Raw genomic sequence first — 15533 nt, forward strand, 5'->3', positions numbered from 1 at the left:
GTCCATTGCAAACCTTCATTAATTTTTTTAAGAAAAATATGACTTTGTTGAGCAAGTAGGTTTCATGCGGTGGATATCATTTTCCTACTAGGTCAAATGTCATTGTTAGGAACCGACAAACTCCACAAGCAATTAAATGGAACAACCAATCAATGTATGTGTTAGTAAGAAAAGTAGGTCTAATAAATCATATTTGACCATCATAAAATTTCCCGCCCAAATAAAATAAAGGGATATTTAATACTTATCCTAAACATAAGGAGTTTAAGTGAAATTATCGAATTTTTTGGACTTAAATAAAAATACCTCTTTACCTGAAATGACCAAAATGCTCTTATAGATAAACAAAAAAAAATTCATATCCTTACCCATATTTTCCTTGATCCACTGTTCCCAAAATCAGATTTCCATGGGTCTTCCATTTAATGTTTTGGAAGGAATTTTTTATTTTTTCGATAATGAAAATGATGAAGAAGATGAGTAAATCATCTTTTATCTTATTTGAATTATTTTTATATTTAGATTTTATTGACTAGAGTATGATTTTGGGAGTGTTTAGTTAAGGGTTTTCAGATTTGAACAAATGATTTTGTGGTTTGATTATTTCTTGTTTTGGATGAATTAATTTAAGACTATTGTGTTTAAATATGCGTGTAATCATTTGTTGTTGAAATTATAGCTAAAAACTGAGATTTTGGCCAAAAAATTGACCTATTTTGAAGTTGGAACTTCACCCTAAGGGATATTGACAAACTTGGGGAATCTAGGGTTTCGGAAATATCCCCTAGGTTGAATCAATGCCACAGGGGAGGAGGCAACTGTGATTTTCTAAAAAATAGTTATATCGGGAGGTCTATATGGGAACCCCGGAGGTGGGGAGAAATTGCAAGTTTTTGAATAGTATCCCACGGAGGACCACAGGGGAAGGGAGAAATGTTGATTTTTTAAGCAGTGACACCCGTGGCTCCTTCGGGGGAGAATTGTGAGGTTTTAAAGATTTTGGACCAATGGGAAGGAGAGAAATTGATAAGGGGCAAACTGATATTTTTAAACATTTATAACTTGAAGGAGAGTGAGAAAATGTTAAGGGGCAAATTGATATTTTGCTTAAACCTAGGTTTTTTGACGCTTAATTTTCAAATTTTATTTATGTTTTTTCACATCATAGGGTTTTTTTATATGTAGTTTTCGAATTTTAAATCAATTTTTGTGATTTAAGGGTAATTGGACGTGTAGTTTTTGAATTTTAGATATGTTTTTTATGTTTATTATTGTAGGGTTTTTTTATGTGTATATTTCAAATTTCAAATCAGTTTTTCGGTTTTTATCATTTTAAGGTTTTTTGACGTGTAATTTTAGAATTTTAAGTCCATTTTTTTTATGTTTTTCATTTGAAAGTTTTTCAACGTGTAATTTTTGAATTTCAAGTCCATTTTTTTATGTTTATCATTCTATGATTTTTTGACATGTAGTTTTCAAACTTTAGGTCAATTTTTTTGTTTTTGTCATTTTAAGATTTTTTGACATATAGTTTTTGAATTTTAGATCTATTTTTGAATTTTTGTGATTTCTAGGTTTTTCAAAGTGTAGTTTTTGAATTTTAAGTTAGTTTTTCGATATTAGTCATTATTAGATTTTATGACGTGTAGTTTTCAAATTTTAGATCAATTTTTTGGTTTGTATGATTTTAGGGTAATTGGATGTATAGTTTTTGAATTTTAGGTTTGTTTTTCTGTGTTTCTCATTTTAAGGTTTTTTAACGTGTAGTTTTCAAATTTCAGGTTAGTTGTTAGGTATTTGTGATTCTAGGGTAATTGAATGTGTAGTTTTAAAATTTTAGGTAGTTTTTTTTATATTTATCATTCTAAGGTTTTTCAATTTGTGGTTTTCGACTTTCTGGTCCTTTTTTTATGTTTGTCATTTTAGGATTTTTCGGCCTGTAGTTTCAAATTTTAAGTTGGTTTTTTTTATTTTTGTGATTTAAGGTTTTTTTTATGTGTAATTTTCAAATTTCAAATTTGTTTATTTATGTTTGTCATTCTATAATTTTTCGATATGTAGTTTTTAAATTTCAAGGTAGTTTTTCAATTTTTATCATTTTAGAGTTTTTGACTTGTAGTTTTCAAATTTTAGGTTTTTTTAATTCTTGTCTCCAATTTTATACCTGTTTTTTATGAAATTTTTATTAACTTTGACATGATAATAATTTTTTTTTACAAGATATTTCCTATAACAGAAAACATGAGGACATCAAATTAAGAATCTCAGATAAGGCAATACACTTTCGAGTAAAGGTTACTTCTTGTGTACAGTGAACCACAATATCCATGATTAAATCTACATTGACACAAACACAATTATAGTTGTTTGAGAAGACTTGTTTTGGGCATTTACTTTGATTGCCAAATAGAAGATTTAGTGGAGTATTAGTGCACTCCTTCATGTTATGACAGTTATATCAAGGATTAGGGAGAGATGAGTTTTGGTTTAGGATTAATAGGGTTGACATGAGATTCAGCTTATTCGAGTTTGCACTTATGACCAATCTACCATTCAGTCAGATTATTGCTCTTTTATCATATATTCTATGAGGATCTAGAGATAGAATTTGAAAGACCTATTTTTGGGGATGTCAGAAGATGCAATATCATGATTTGAAGTGAGTTTTCTTGACAAGGCCATGAAGGGATAATGATATTGATGCCATCAAAATGGCCTTATTGTATTGCCTTCATATGGTGTTACTAGGGAATAACAGACGAAATAGGGTATCTGTAAAGTATCTCTAGTTGGTCTATCACTTGGACAGTTTTAATTCTTACCCGTGGAGTATTTCAGTGTGGAAAATGACATTTAAGTGGGTGTCCCGATGAGTGACAAGATTTACTTAGGTCAGATGTCAGACATGCATAAATATGACATTTATGGTTCTTACTTGCATTCTAAATAATTGTATATTTGTTAATTATATATATTGATTGTCAAGGGAAAAATTATTAGTTGAATTTAAACATTAATACTTGCATTACAGTATTGGATCTATGAGATGATCAACACCTTGTATAATTGGGTGGATTTTGTTGTTATTGATGTATCTCTACGGATGTTCGGTGGCATATGAGAGATGTTCCAAGTTGGAGTCATATGAGAATTATATTCATTGGTGATAAGGTATGTAATTGTTAATTGATTGGTTGATTGATTTATTGATTAATGCAAATATATTTAATTATATATTTAAATGAGCAGGATGATGTTACTTTCTCACTCCAACCATCACTGATTGAGGAGGTTACACGATGGTATGCTAACATTGTTATCTACACAGGTATGTTGGATCCCCGATCATCCTCATCCTTCTCATCGCCCTCCTTAGCAGGAGATGAAGCTTCTTTGGCGATGCCACCTATAGACATTTAGGCCCCTAGTCCTGAGATACCTGTAGATGTTCTAACCTCTATTATCGAGCAGACTACATGTCCTGTTGTTGAGACCTTAGCCACCAAAACCATACAACTTCACGGAGTTTAGGACCCTGTTACTAAGCACCCCACGCATAAGTGCCCATCAACTATGTCACCCATTCTATCCCCCTTAGATATTGCATTAGCCTCTAGGGCAATATGATATTAGGTGAGATTTCTTCTTTACAGGACCAGATATTTGTCTTGCGAAAGCAGATGTCTCGACTAAAGAATCGTATAAGTTTTTTGAGAATATCATGACGTGTACATAACAGAGACAATCGATCAAGTGACAAAGTCATATCTTATTTATTCATTTTGTAAATTGTATTTACCCATTTGTCTAACATGTATATTAATTTCGTATAAGATACTCGCGACGGTGTTAAAAGGCCTTGACCCATTGGCCCTTTAATTCCATCACCTCCCCTTCTTAAGGTTTGTAATTAATTGTTGTTAATATATTTTATATGAAATGTCATTGAATAATTTGTTATTAATATTTGTATAGAGTACTGGTCATGAGGGGATATCGATTAAGAGTTCTATATGTAAACCTTCCTAAATCATAAAGGTAGCATAGATTGTTGTTATTCAATTAGTTGAATGCAGTTAAATATTATTACATATATTTAAATTTTTTTTCCTTCTTTTTAGGATGAGCAATTATGGTTAATTGCTGAGATCCCCAATGCAAGCAAATGGGTTATTAATATTAGTTCACAAAGGGACGAGTTATTCGATGTTATTTCACAAGGAGAGTAGGATTAGGTATATCCATTATAATTTTTATATGTTCATATATATTGATTACTGATAATATTAAATTACTTCTCTAGTCCATCTCAAGGGTACAGATGGTTGGCTTGATAACAATAGAAGATTCCCCCACCAAAACTCTTTCATCGTGCATCAAGAAGGTAACATTATATTTGTTAATTAAGATGAATTGTTGAATTAACAATTTTATATAATTTTTTAGTTGGTGTGAAGTGCTCATGGTAGGGTCATCCAGAAGGGTCCGCTTGTTTACACTCTGTATACAAATCCAATCAAACTAAGGGCAAAATGACAAATTCAAACCATTTCATTCTCTACTACAGAGCATGAGGAATCTTTCCTCATGTAGTACATCAGAGTTGCAATATCCGATAACTATGATGTTTATTGCATAGAAGCTAAGTCTAAAGTTGTTTTTTGGCACACAGAGTTGCACGAGTGGCTGACTGATAATATAAGTGGTCTATACCCATTGACTTTGGTTAAATGTTTTATATATTTGTCAAAACATAATACAATTCATGTTCTATATTTATTTTAGTATATAGATTTTTTTCCCAGCATTACTACGTTGGTACCAACTTGAGTAGACTGTCATCGTCCCATAGAATTGGATGACAACTTATACCTTCTTTATGGGGTATATCAAGATGGCATATGAGAGTTGGAGTACCACGTCGTCAAATGAGTATGAGTGGCTTAAGTTATTTACAAAGATGGTGGAGGTAGATAACATGCCCGATTTGTTTTACAAACTATAGGAAGAGGTCGATAGGGTATTGTATATGCATGTTTCCATTATAATTTACTTATATACAACGTGTGTTCATTATAATTTTTCAATGTTTATAGGTTTTCATCTCTATAAACTTCAATTGTGCCCATTGGGGTCTAGGGTCTTGGATTTGTGTGATTGGTTGATCACCTTATATGACTTTGAGACAACTTACATAGGCAAACATGATAGGCTCGCACAACAGATGAGACCCTACACCACATTCATCCTAGCATTACTAGCGGGAACAACTTTTTGGGCCACTATTGGGCGTACACCATAAAAAGATTGCTTGATATTGCGTCTACCATAGGGTTTCGATGACTGTAGTATTTTTATATTATGCTTTATAAAGTGTTTGGTGTTTTCATGGAGCCTGGATTTTCCCCACGAGTCGTTCACCTCGATGCATAGGTGTTTGACCTCACAGTTGTATTTTCACTACATCAAATAGATTATGGATGTACATTTATATTTATCATTGGTTATTCATATGATTTTTGAGTTGTTATTTATATATTTATTTACGATGAGTTATTTGTTATGCATTTGATTTCATGTTTTTTTTCATTTTTATTGCAACTTAACCAATAAAGTATGAATTCAAACTCAAACAATGGATGAAACATAATAACTAAGTTAATGAAATTAACACATGTTTGCAACATAAATAATACTAAGAGTTTTCAGATGCTTTAGCTCAAATACTTTACCGAGATAAGATTTTAGGGTCTTAATTTCTTTGAGATCATTTCCTACCACAATAATGTCATCAACATAATTCGAACTACAATCTTACCACTTTTTTGTGTGCTTTATAAACAAGGTATGATCAATTTGAGTTTGTACATAGTGATGATTTTTACAACTTAAGTGAATTTGTCAAACCAAGCTCAAGGAGATTACTTGAGGCCATAAATTGTTTTTTTGAGTTGATATCTTGTCTCCTATAAATCTCGGTGTCCTTATTGGGAAATGCATTTTTGTACATCTAGTTGTTAAAGGAGTAATTCCAAGTTTGTTGTAACTAAAAGTAGTACTCTTACAGTATTAAGTTTGGCAATTGGTGCAAAGGTCTCTTGGTAATCTAAACCATAGGTCTATGTGAACACTTTTGCAACCACTCATGCTTTATACCTGTTTATGTTTCCATTTGTATTATGTTTAACTGTAAACACCCATTTGCATCCAATAATTTTTTTCCATTTGGTAAATTTACAACCTCTCATGTACCATTTTTTCTCAAAGTATTCATTTTTTTCTAAAATACTTTCTTTTAATCTTATTATGTGAAAACTTTATGTATGTTTTATGGGATCTCAACCTTCAAAATATTAGTGACAAAAGCTTGAAAGGTAGGAGATAGCCTATCAAATGACACAAATTTAGATATTGGATGTTAGATACATGATCTTAGTTCTTTTCTCAAAGCAATTGAAAGAACTCTTAACTTGGCTCAAGTTTAGATGGTATAGGTTCCTTAGAGTTTGAGCATATTCTCGGTTTAGACTCTTGGCAACTTGAGGTATTAGATTCCATTATTTTTTGTGAAAGTCTTCTTCGGGAATAAATAATCAACTTTGGTTTATCAGATAGAGGTTTTATTCCCATTATTTTTAATATTTGTTGAATCATAATTGATACCTTAGGATCAGGATCAAGAATAGTATAGGTAAGCTTAGGATTTTATGATAAAGGAACAGTATGATGATGAATGTTTTTTAGATTTTTTTTTGGTATAAGGTAGACCCTTTCTACAAAGGAGTATAAGAAAAATAAGATGTAGATTCAAAGAATGTAACATCTTTTGAAACAGACACCTTTTTTAAACTATGAGAATAAAATTTATATCCTTTCTGAATTGGGGAATAGCCAATGAATACATATTTGTGAGCTATTGGATCTACTTTAGATTGACTTAGAGGATGGACAAGATAAGGGATAAGCCTTCTTTTGGATCAAGAGTGGTGTTTGAAATTTTAAGACTCAAGAAGGTATTCAATGTATAAGATGGGATGCAATTAAAACAACTTTCCCCTAAAAATACTTAGGGATTTTCATTATGAACAGTAATAATTGGGCAACATCTAACATATGATGACTTTTCCTTTCCAATACTCTATTTTGTTAAGGGGTGTTGGGATAAGAGCTTTAATGAATAATCCCATGGGTTGCCAAATAATTACCAAGGACAAAATTGAAATATTTTGTACCATCATCAACTCTAAGTATTTGAATTGTAGTTTGGAATTGATTGTATAACATATAGTGAAAGGTTTGTTGAGCTTCAGACTTCTCTTTTAAGAAGTATAACCAACAAACTCGTGTATGATTATCGATAAATATAATGGACCAATGAGATTCATAAATATTTTAAACACGTGAAGCACCCTAGATATCACTAAAAGGTCTTGATTCTTGTTATGACTTTATTGGATATGATATACAAATATGTTTTGCTAATTGAAATTTTCACAGGGTAGATAATTCAAATTTTTATTTAAAAATAAATTTGGAAACAAACGTTTAAGATAACTAAAATTAGGATGCCTTAATCTACAATGCCACATCATGATTACATCTTTATTGGAAACATTGAAAGTAATACAAGGTCTATTAACATACTTTCCACGACTGTTTGTTTATTCTCGAAATCTCTTTCCACAAAATAATAGATGTCATCCCTCACTCTAACATTGCCAATCGTCCTCCCCAATGTTTGCTTTTGAATTTCATAGCAAGTCGTAGTAAACTTAGCAAAACAATTATCTTTCTAAAATAATTTTACAAATATATAGTAAATTGTGAGACTGATTTAAAACATAAAGCACTTAATGAAAGGTAAATGAATTAGATAATCAGATAGAGTTTGAGCCTGCCACAAAGGAAAAGGATCCATTAATAATTTCATGTGAGAACAATTATAACATGAAGCATAAGAGTGAAACAGTGATGGGTTACTTGTCATGTGGTTCGATGCTCCCAAATCCAAGATCCAACATTGATTATTATTGGAGACTAAAGTCCCGCATCTAATAAAAACAATATGAGTGAGAGGTATACAAATGTGGTAGATTAGACCTTAATATAAGTCAATTAGTTTTATATAATATAAGTTTCAATCTTCATACTTATAGGCTCAATATAATTTGATTTGGTATCAGAGCCATTAGCACGTCTCCTAGTTGCAATTGTGTAGAGTTTGTGGTGACACTAGCATTACAATGTGCACCACTTTAAAAAATCCAACATAGCACGCTATCCCTTTGGTTGATGTAGCATACGATGTACGAGCATACATCCTCCATGTATAGTTGCACATCCCTTTAAAATTACAACAATTAACTCATTTTAATCTCAACTCAATCATAACCATGTATATACACATAAATACAAGAAAAAAATACTAAAATACTCTTGAGATGTACCTATGCATGTTACACTATAGATTACTCACAAAAAGGATAATCTCAATTTTAGAGGCCTTGATTTGTATGGGGTGAATCATTTTTTGTATCCAGATTATCAATTTTGAGTTTCATATAATAATTGAACTTAACTATATATACTTGAATGGTCAAAACATAATCACATGCAAATGGATGGGTTTAAATGATATAATGGAGTATTGACTTTATCCAATTTAGATAAAGATAAGTTGAAAATTAGATAAGTGACAAGTTATATAAACGAACATGCACAGTAAGTGACGAGCATTTATTATCCTGAGTTGATATTATTAAATAATTTTATTATATACATAAAAATCTAGATAATCATAGATTTTGGATAATACCATGATATGATATGATTCGTAAATGATTATGTTTTATGCACAATCATTCATCATGTTCTATATAAACGAATTGATTTTCAACCTTTTGAAACTTTGTTGTCACTTCCATACCAATACTAATTCGTAACTTGTTCACCCAAAGTCCTAGTAAACTCTAAAGCCATCCATAGCCTCCATTGCCTTGGGTGCTCCAAGTGGATACCTTGGCTTCATCCTAGACTTGGATTGGGATTAATTCACACGCCCTTGCATTATAATGACGAAGAAGCCCCCCAACAGGAGTAAGAAATATGTTAACCCCCTTGCGGTTGCTCTTATCCTATAATATGATTGCATAATGATCCCCATAAACGGATCCAAAAAGGTTAATGGCCAAATATCATTTTTTATGTAATACTTAAAATTTTTAAATATTGTTTCTGTTCCCTGTGTATGATTTTGACACCATAAACCACCTACATCCTGCACGTCAACCCAAATGTACTTGGCAACAAGAAAAGCTTAAAAGGAAAGGAAAACTAGTAATAGAGGCTAAACCTATATTTAGACTTCAGTTGTTTTATTTTCACAAATCTCCTTGGTGTAGCCATTCTAGAGTACAATGCACATATCATTACATTTCCAATATTTTTATTGGAAGAAAATGTAGAAAAAAGTCAGGAATATTGATAGAAATTGTGAAGTTTGTCAGTAGCTCAAGCCAGAATCAGTGCAAAGTCCAGGTAATCTACAACCCTTACCAATTCGTATAAAACTTGTACTTATATTTCCATGGACTTTATTGTAAGGTGGTTGCCTATACCTGAAGGCAGATTAAATTTTATCATTCCTTATTAAGTGTCACCCTAGATCATATTCGAAAAAGAGTGTACTACGTGTATAACCTTTGCATGTCACTTTATATATAAACATTATCGTATTATTACATGATTAATTAAAAATTAAAAATAAAATAATACTTAATCACATGATAATACATTATTGTTTTGCACAAAAATTATACATAGTTTTATTGTATTTTTTAATAGTGGATGGAGGTTAGGTTGGTGGAAATATGGATGCAGCTCTACAACTTCAAGGCACACTAACTCCAATAATATTTGTCATCCAAAAGTTCAAAGCAAGATAAGGTTATGTGATGCAAAATGTCAATTACACATCAATGCAACCATAAAGAACAAATTTTCCTACGAATATTAAAATACAAACCAAGCTGAAAACTGAAAGCTAAAGCCCTAAGGCTTTCAACATATTTTCCATAGACAAACAAAAGCCTATGTGCCAGACCAAAAATCCTGACCCTTGGCCCCTAACAAACTCGCTACGTTCCAAAAAGAAAAAAAAAAGAAAAGAAAATTTCAATGCAAGAGTAACAATGCCTAAGAAGATAGCAAGCAGATCCACATACTACTACTTCAACCAAAATTGAAGCCACCAGGTGGAAGGCTGGGCTCGTTGTTCCCCAAAGCAAAACCATCTGGGAGATTCTGCACCTCCTCTTCTTCCTCAGCCCAGTATGTCTCCAAAATCTTCACGACTTTCTCATAAATCTCATGGTTGTCATGGGTCTGCAATTGCTCGATCTTATCTAATCCGTCACACTCATCAATCATTTGGGCATAGAGATTAATTCCATCATTCATTCCCATTTCCCTGACAGCCTCACCCACCTTCAAAATGTTCTCAAGCCCTTCAAGGCACACTGTTACAATCCTAGGGTCCGGACAGACCAGAAGATCGCAGAGTGGTTTGATGCATCCTTGACTAACCAGAAATCTGCAAGAACATGAAAATATGAGTGGTCTACCAAGTAAGCTATATTGCAGGACCATTATGTGAATATTTACTAAGATGAAGTTTGCACATGGTATGGTTCCCAAGGTCACCACCCACAAAAGTAAATTATTTCATCAAACATTGTCATGAAATTAGAGCCACAGAATTTTAAAAAAGTATAAGCAGACATGACCTTGCAATAGTTAGCAATTAGTTACTATCAACAAATAATTACATTTTAATTATTATTTTGAAACATTCATGCCACACAACCAAAAGAAGTTAGTGTGCAAGTATTCTCAGTAGTTCACATCCTTAAGAACATTACCAATTAGGGAAAAGTAAAAAAGAGCAAAGTAACATACTGAATCTGTTCACGAGAACCTCCAGAGGTGGCATTAGAGATTGCCCATGCAGCCTCCTTCTTGATCTCAAACTCTGCATGTTGGAGAAGGTGTACAAGAGGGAGGATAATATTGGCCTCAATAACAGCCTGTAGGACAGCGAATTAACAGAGAATAATGAGTCCCAACAATCAATGTATTTAATTTCTAACTATAAACAACCAATAATGTTTGTAACTAACATTATGGAGGCACTACATAGATCTGAGGAAGTTCCATTCAAAAAAAAAAAAAAAAAAGAAGATAAAGTTTGTATTGGCTATTTATAAAGAAGATAAGCAAGCAACTGCAAAGAAGAAAATAGAAATTACACAACAGTCAAACATATTTCACTTCCTAATACCAGGTAATATTCCTTTATCATTCCAACAAAAAGTACCCAATCATTTATCACCAAATTGCATAATCCCACAAGCATTACATGCAAGTTAATAAAAACTTCAAATACATTTTTTTCTAAAAAAGAAAAAAAGAAAGAAAGAAGAATAATTGCCAGAGTTTCAGATGGTGTACATGATGCAAGAGTACTTGACATATAGACAAGAACCAATCTGCATGCTCTTCCTCTCCGGTTAAACAATATCATGCAATTAATTAAGATAACCTTTAATGACAAATTAGAAACCAAAAGACATATCATCGGTATAAGATAACAGTGAAACAAAACATGAGCAATAATATTGTATTGAGACAGAGTTGTTTGGTAAGGTAATCTGCCCGCTATATTTCACTGATGAAGCCTTACTGGAAAAATATCTAATAATGAATGTTCTTAATACAGATGCAGGAGAGTAAGCTGGCTCTTTATCAAACAAAATTCACTCAACCAGTTAAGTCCACCAATAAATCAGAAGTCTAAGCAACAATAGTCAAACATCAGATATGCGACAAGATAACACAATTCTTGAATCTACAAGACCCACTTAATGGATGCAACACATAATTAGGACATAAAGAAAAATCTTAATAGAGAAGACAAATATAGAATGACTATTATACCTGTATTTGAGCTCTGTTACCAGCTGTAATGTTTGAGATCGTCCAACAAGCTTCCTTTTTTATGCTTTTTTTGTGATTTTGTGTAAGAAGTTGATACAGACATGGGAGCACTCTATTATCAATTACAAACTGAAATACAAAACTCAGTTATTTGCTGCTTCGTGATATGAAAGAAAAGATTGCTTCAGCAAATTACACATGACGAAAAAGATTTAAGAGGCTGTTTGGTCTATGGTTTCCCAAATCAAAAAGTCCAACTTCCATATTGTGATCACCATTAGGTTATTAATTCCTAAATAGGTTAAAATGGATAAAATCTCCAAAGCAGTCCAGATCAGTAAATACATGAAGATATTGAAAGTACCTGAGTTTGTGCATCATCTCCAGTAACAATGTTTCCTACCGTTCGAAGAGCAGGTATCAGAACCGTGGGTGATGGATGCCTGGCAGACAGAAATTTAATTGGTAACAGCAGTTTCACAGGTTGTGTAAGTAAAAATTTATAATAATAGAAAACATTTACATTGAAGGAAAAGATGATAGACAAGTATGTTATGAAAAATATGAACAAATATAGGAGAAGGTCAGTCCTGGTTTCAAGAAAGAAGTAAATATGAGAAACTTACAACAAGAGCTCCACAAGACGTGGACAGACACCAGCTTCAATTACAGCCTGAATTTTGTCATTTGGACCATCTGAAAGATAGGAGAGGGCCCAGCATGCATCTGTTAGAACTTCTTCATCATTCAAATGGATGAGTTTTTGGAGAATTGGCAAAGCAGGCTTCACCTGAAAGAAACCAAGGAAAACATGTTTAACATGTAAAACCTATATCAAAACAACCAAAGGTTGATTTAGTAACCAAACATCAGGTTAGAAATTTCTCCTTCAAACCCCACCTGATCAAATGGTGTTGGTGGCTTGCCACGACAGAAATTCGATAAAGTCCATGTAGCATTCCTCAGCATGGATAGTTTTGAACGTTCATTTAGCTGGGCTAATAATGGCATGAGAGCACCATTAGCGAGAACAAGATCCCTACAATTAGGGGAGTCACCAGCAACATTGCCCAAAGCCCAAACAGCCTAATAAAGAAACAACAAAATGGCAAAGATATTAATAGCAACTTGATACAGGATAACCTAAAGGTTGTGAAAAAAAAAAAAACTCAGCTTCAGTGAAATTAAGTGAGACATTATACACATACAGCTATATGAAGGGAATTATTATCAGACACTTAGAAGCATTTAGATATTGTTTACAAAAAGTGAATAATAAGACACTTCAGTATGATTAACTGCTATGAAAAATTTATGATTTAAGATGAATTTATTCAATTTCTTCCAATATTAACCAAAAAAAAGTACATAAGAGTCAACCTGCTCTCTAACATCATCACTGCCAGAGCTAAGGAGTTGCACAAACATAGGCACAGCACCCTGGTCAATGACAACTCCTGTATGCTCTGATGTCCCCGATGCAACATTGGTCAACGCCCATGCAGCTTCAAACTGCTCAGAATAGCAAAGTCAGTAGTCGTTAAGTTTGATCAAAATCTTCAACCACATTATTTTACTCAAACAAGAAAACAAAATCCAGAAATAGTTCTTACTTGTAATTGGGGTAGATCATGCCTACCAAGAAACTCAACAAAGCGAGGTACAACACCAGCTTTAATTACTTCATCAATTGGTGGGCTACGTTCTACACAATGATAGAGTCCCCATAGTCAACAATAAAAGAAGAATCTTCCTCAACGAAATAATAAGACAGAATTATGTCCTTACCAATTGATAAGAGCTTTCTAAACTGTGTAGTGGCCTCCAACTGTGATGTAGGATCATCGGACCACACTCCTTGTACCATCAAAGGAATACTTTCCAACTGTTAGACAACAACAATATTAAAAATAAAAAAGTACAAGATTATGTGTAATTGTTGAATCAAACACCACTGAGAGCGAAAGCAATTATGAAAAAAAATTGTCCTTATTGGAAATGCTTCTATATGAGACAGTGACTCTATACTAACAAGAGTAAACTATTCATAGCAAATCACACTTTCACCCAAGATAGTTGTTCTGTGAGATATGCATACCACATAACTTACACTTTCATTTATCCAAATCCTAACAGATCATAAATGACAAAAAAAGACTGACTCAGCGCTAATCCACAAGCTTCTTTAATAGAAGGACTCATCAACATGAAATAGTCTTAGATGAGACAGGCAAACCACATCGACCCTATCATAATCCACTTGAAACCTACCCCAATGAATTCATTTTAACTTATAAACATATATAACAAGATTTTTTTTCCTTTGGTTTTTCTTTCCTAGCTTACATAAATAGCCCAAACTCCTAACATATCATAACTGAAAACCCAAAACTAAACCTAAATTTAATTCAGTGCTTATAATTTCAACAAACCCCAAACTGATAAACCCATAAAGATACTAACAATAATCAATTCTTGATCTTCTTATAAGTTGTCATATCTTGAAACCCTAAATCACTATCTCCCTACAGTTTTAACACACACAAAGACAACTTAATCAAATTTCCACAAGAACCCATTAAGCAAAGATCAATACAGACACAAATCAGGGAGAAAGTTTATACCTTCTTTTCAATGGCGGCGGAGGCGTTTTGAGAGGCATCAAAAAGTGGCTGAGACTGAAGCAAGAGACCTTCACGTCTCTTCTTCAACAAATTATCTTCCCTTTTGTTCTTTCTGATCTCTACCAGATTGTCCTCTCTCCGGCGGCGCGCCTCCTCCGCATCGACGCCGGTCTTGTAGCCCTTCTTTCTCACCTCAGTCCGAGTGCCAGGCCTCAACGACATGTCGTTTTTCTCTTTTTTCGGGGTGTTTGGGAAGGAGTGGAAAGACAGACAGAGGGGACGGTGTGAAATGTTAAAGCGACTGATTTTTATTGGATCTTAAATAGTTAATTATCTTAACTAATTTTTTTTTTTTTTGTTTTAAGGAAATTTTCCTTTTTCAGTTGTTCGAGATATATCGTCAGATTTTATTTTTTAAAACACAGAAAATCCCTCGGATAATGATTATACCCAACTACTTAAAATTTTTCAAGATCAAAGATTAGAGCTGGTAAAATAAACAAAAAGAAACCGACAATGCGTTTTAATGGATAAAGTTTGAACGACCACGCGGTTCAATAGAAGAGGTTTTAAACGGTGCATTTTGTACAAGCATCGCCCGTCTCGAGCTCTGTACTAATTCCTTGCGTGCATTATGTTTTCGTTTCCTTGTTACCCTTTTGTTAGTTTCCCGGGAAAATAATCCTGGAAAAGGAAACAGAAAATTCTAAAAAATGATTCTATGATTGCAATTATTTTTATCGTGATTTAGTTTGGTGGGTTTGCCACAAAATGTGGCTCAATCATGCCTCTGTTATTTTCAGCTGTTATCTTGAATTTTCTCTGCAACCAAAAAGGAGGCAAAATTGAAGATGATCAATTGCTTCTGCAAATTACAAAATTTATTGTCTAATATAATTCTGAAAAGAGTGATTC

At 32.9% G+C, this 15533-nt stretch overlaps 1 protein-coding gene across 1 annotated transcript; it reads right to left on the reverse strand.

Moving 5' to 3' along the window:
* Window positions 1–9888: 9888 nt before the first annotated feature.
* LOC123221370 (importin subunit alpha-4-like) lies at window positions 9889–15097 on the reverse strand. Its single transcript, XM_044644222.1, has 10 exons — window positions 14619–15097; window positions 13783–13879; window positions 13608–13699; window positions 13375–13506; window positions 12895–13080; window positions 12621–12784; window positions 12359–12437; window positions 11995–12123; window positions 10957–11084; window positions 9889–10591 (listed from the first exon to the last, which is right to left on the reverse strand). The coding sequence occupies exons 1-10, from the start codon at window positions 14838–14840 to the stop codon at window positions 10231–10233; spliced, it is 1590 nt and encodes a 529-aa protein (XP_044500157.1). The 5' UTR covers window positions 14841–15097; the 3' UTR covers window positions 9889–10230.
* Between the last annotated feature and the right edge of the window lie 436 nt (window positions 15098–15533).

This window comes from Mangifera indica, chromosome 7 (assembly GCF_011075055.1).
Source record: "Mangifera indica cultivar Alphonso chromosome 7, CATAS_Mindica_2.1, whole genome shotgun sequence".
Classification (NCBI taxonomy): domain Eukaryota; kingdom Viridiplantae; phylum Streptophyta; class Magnoliopsida; order Sapindales; family Anacardiaceae; genus Mangifera; species Mangifera indica.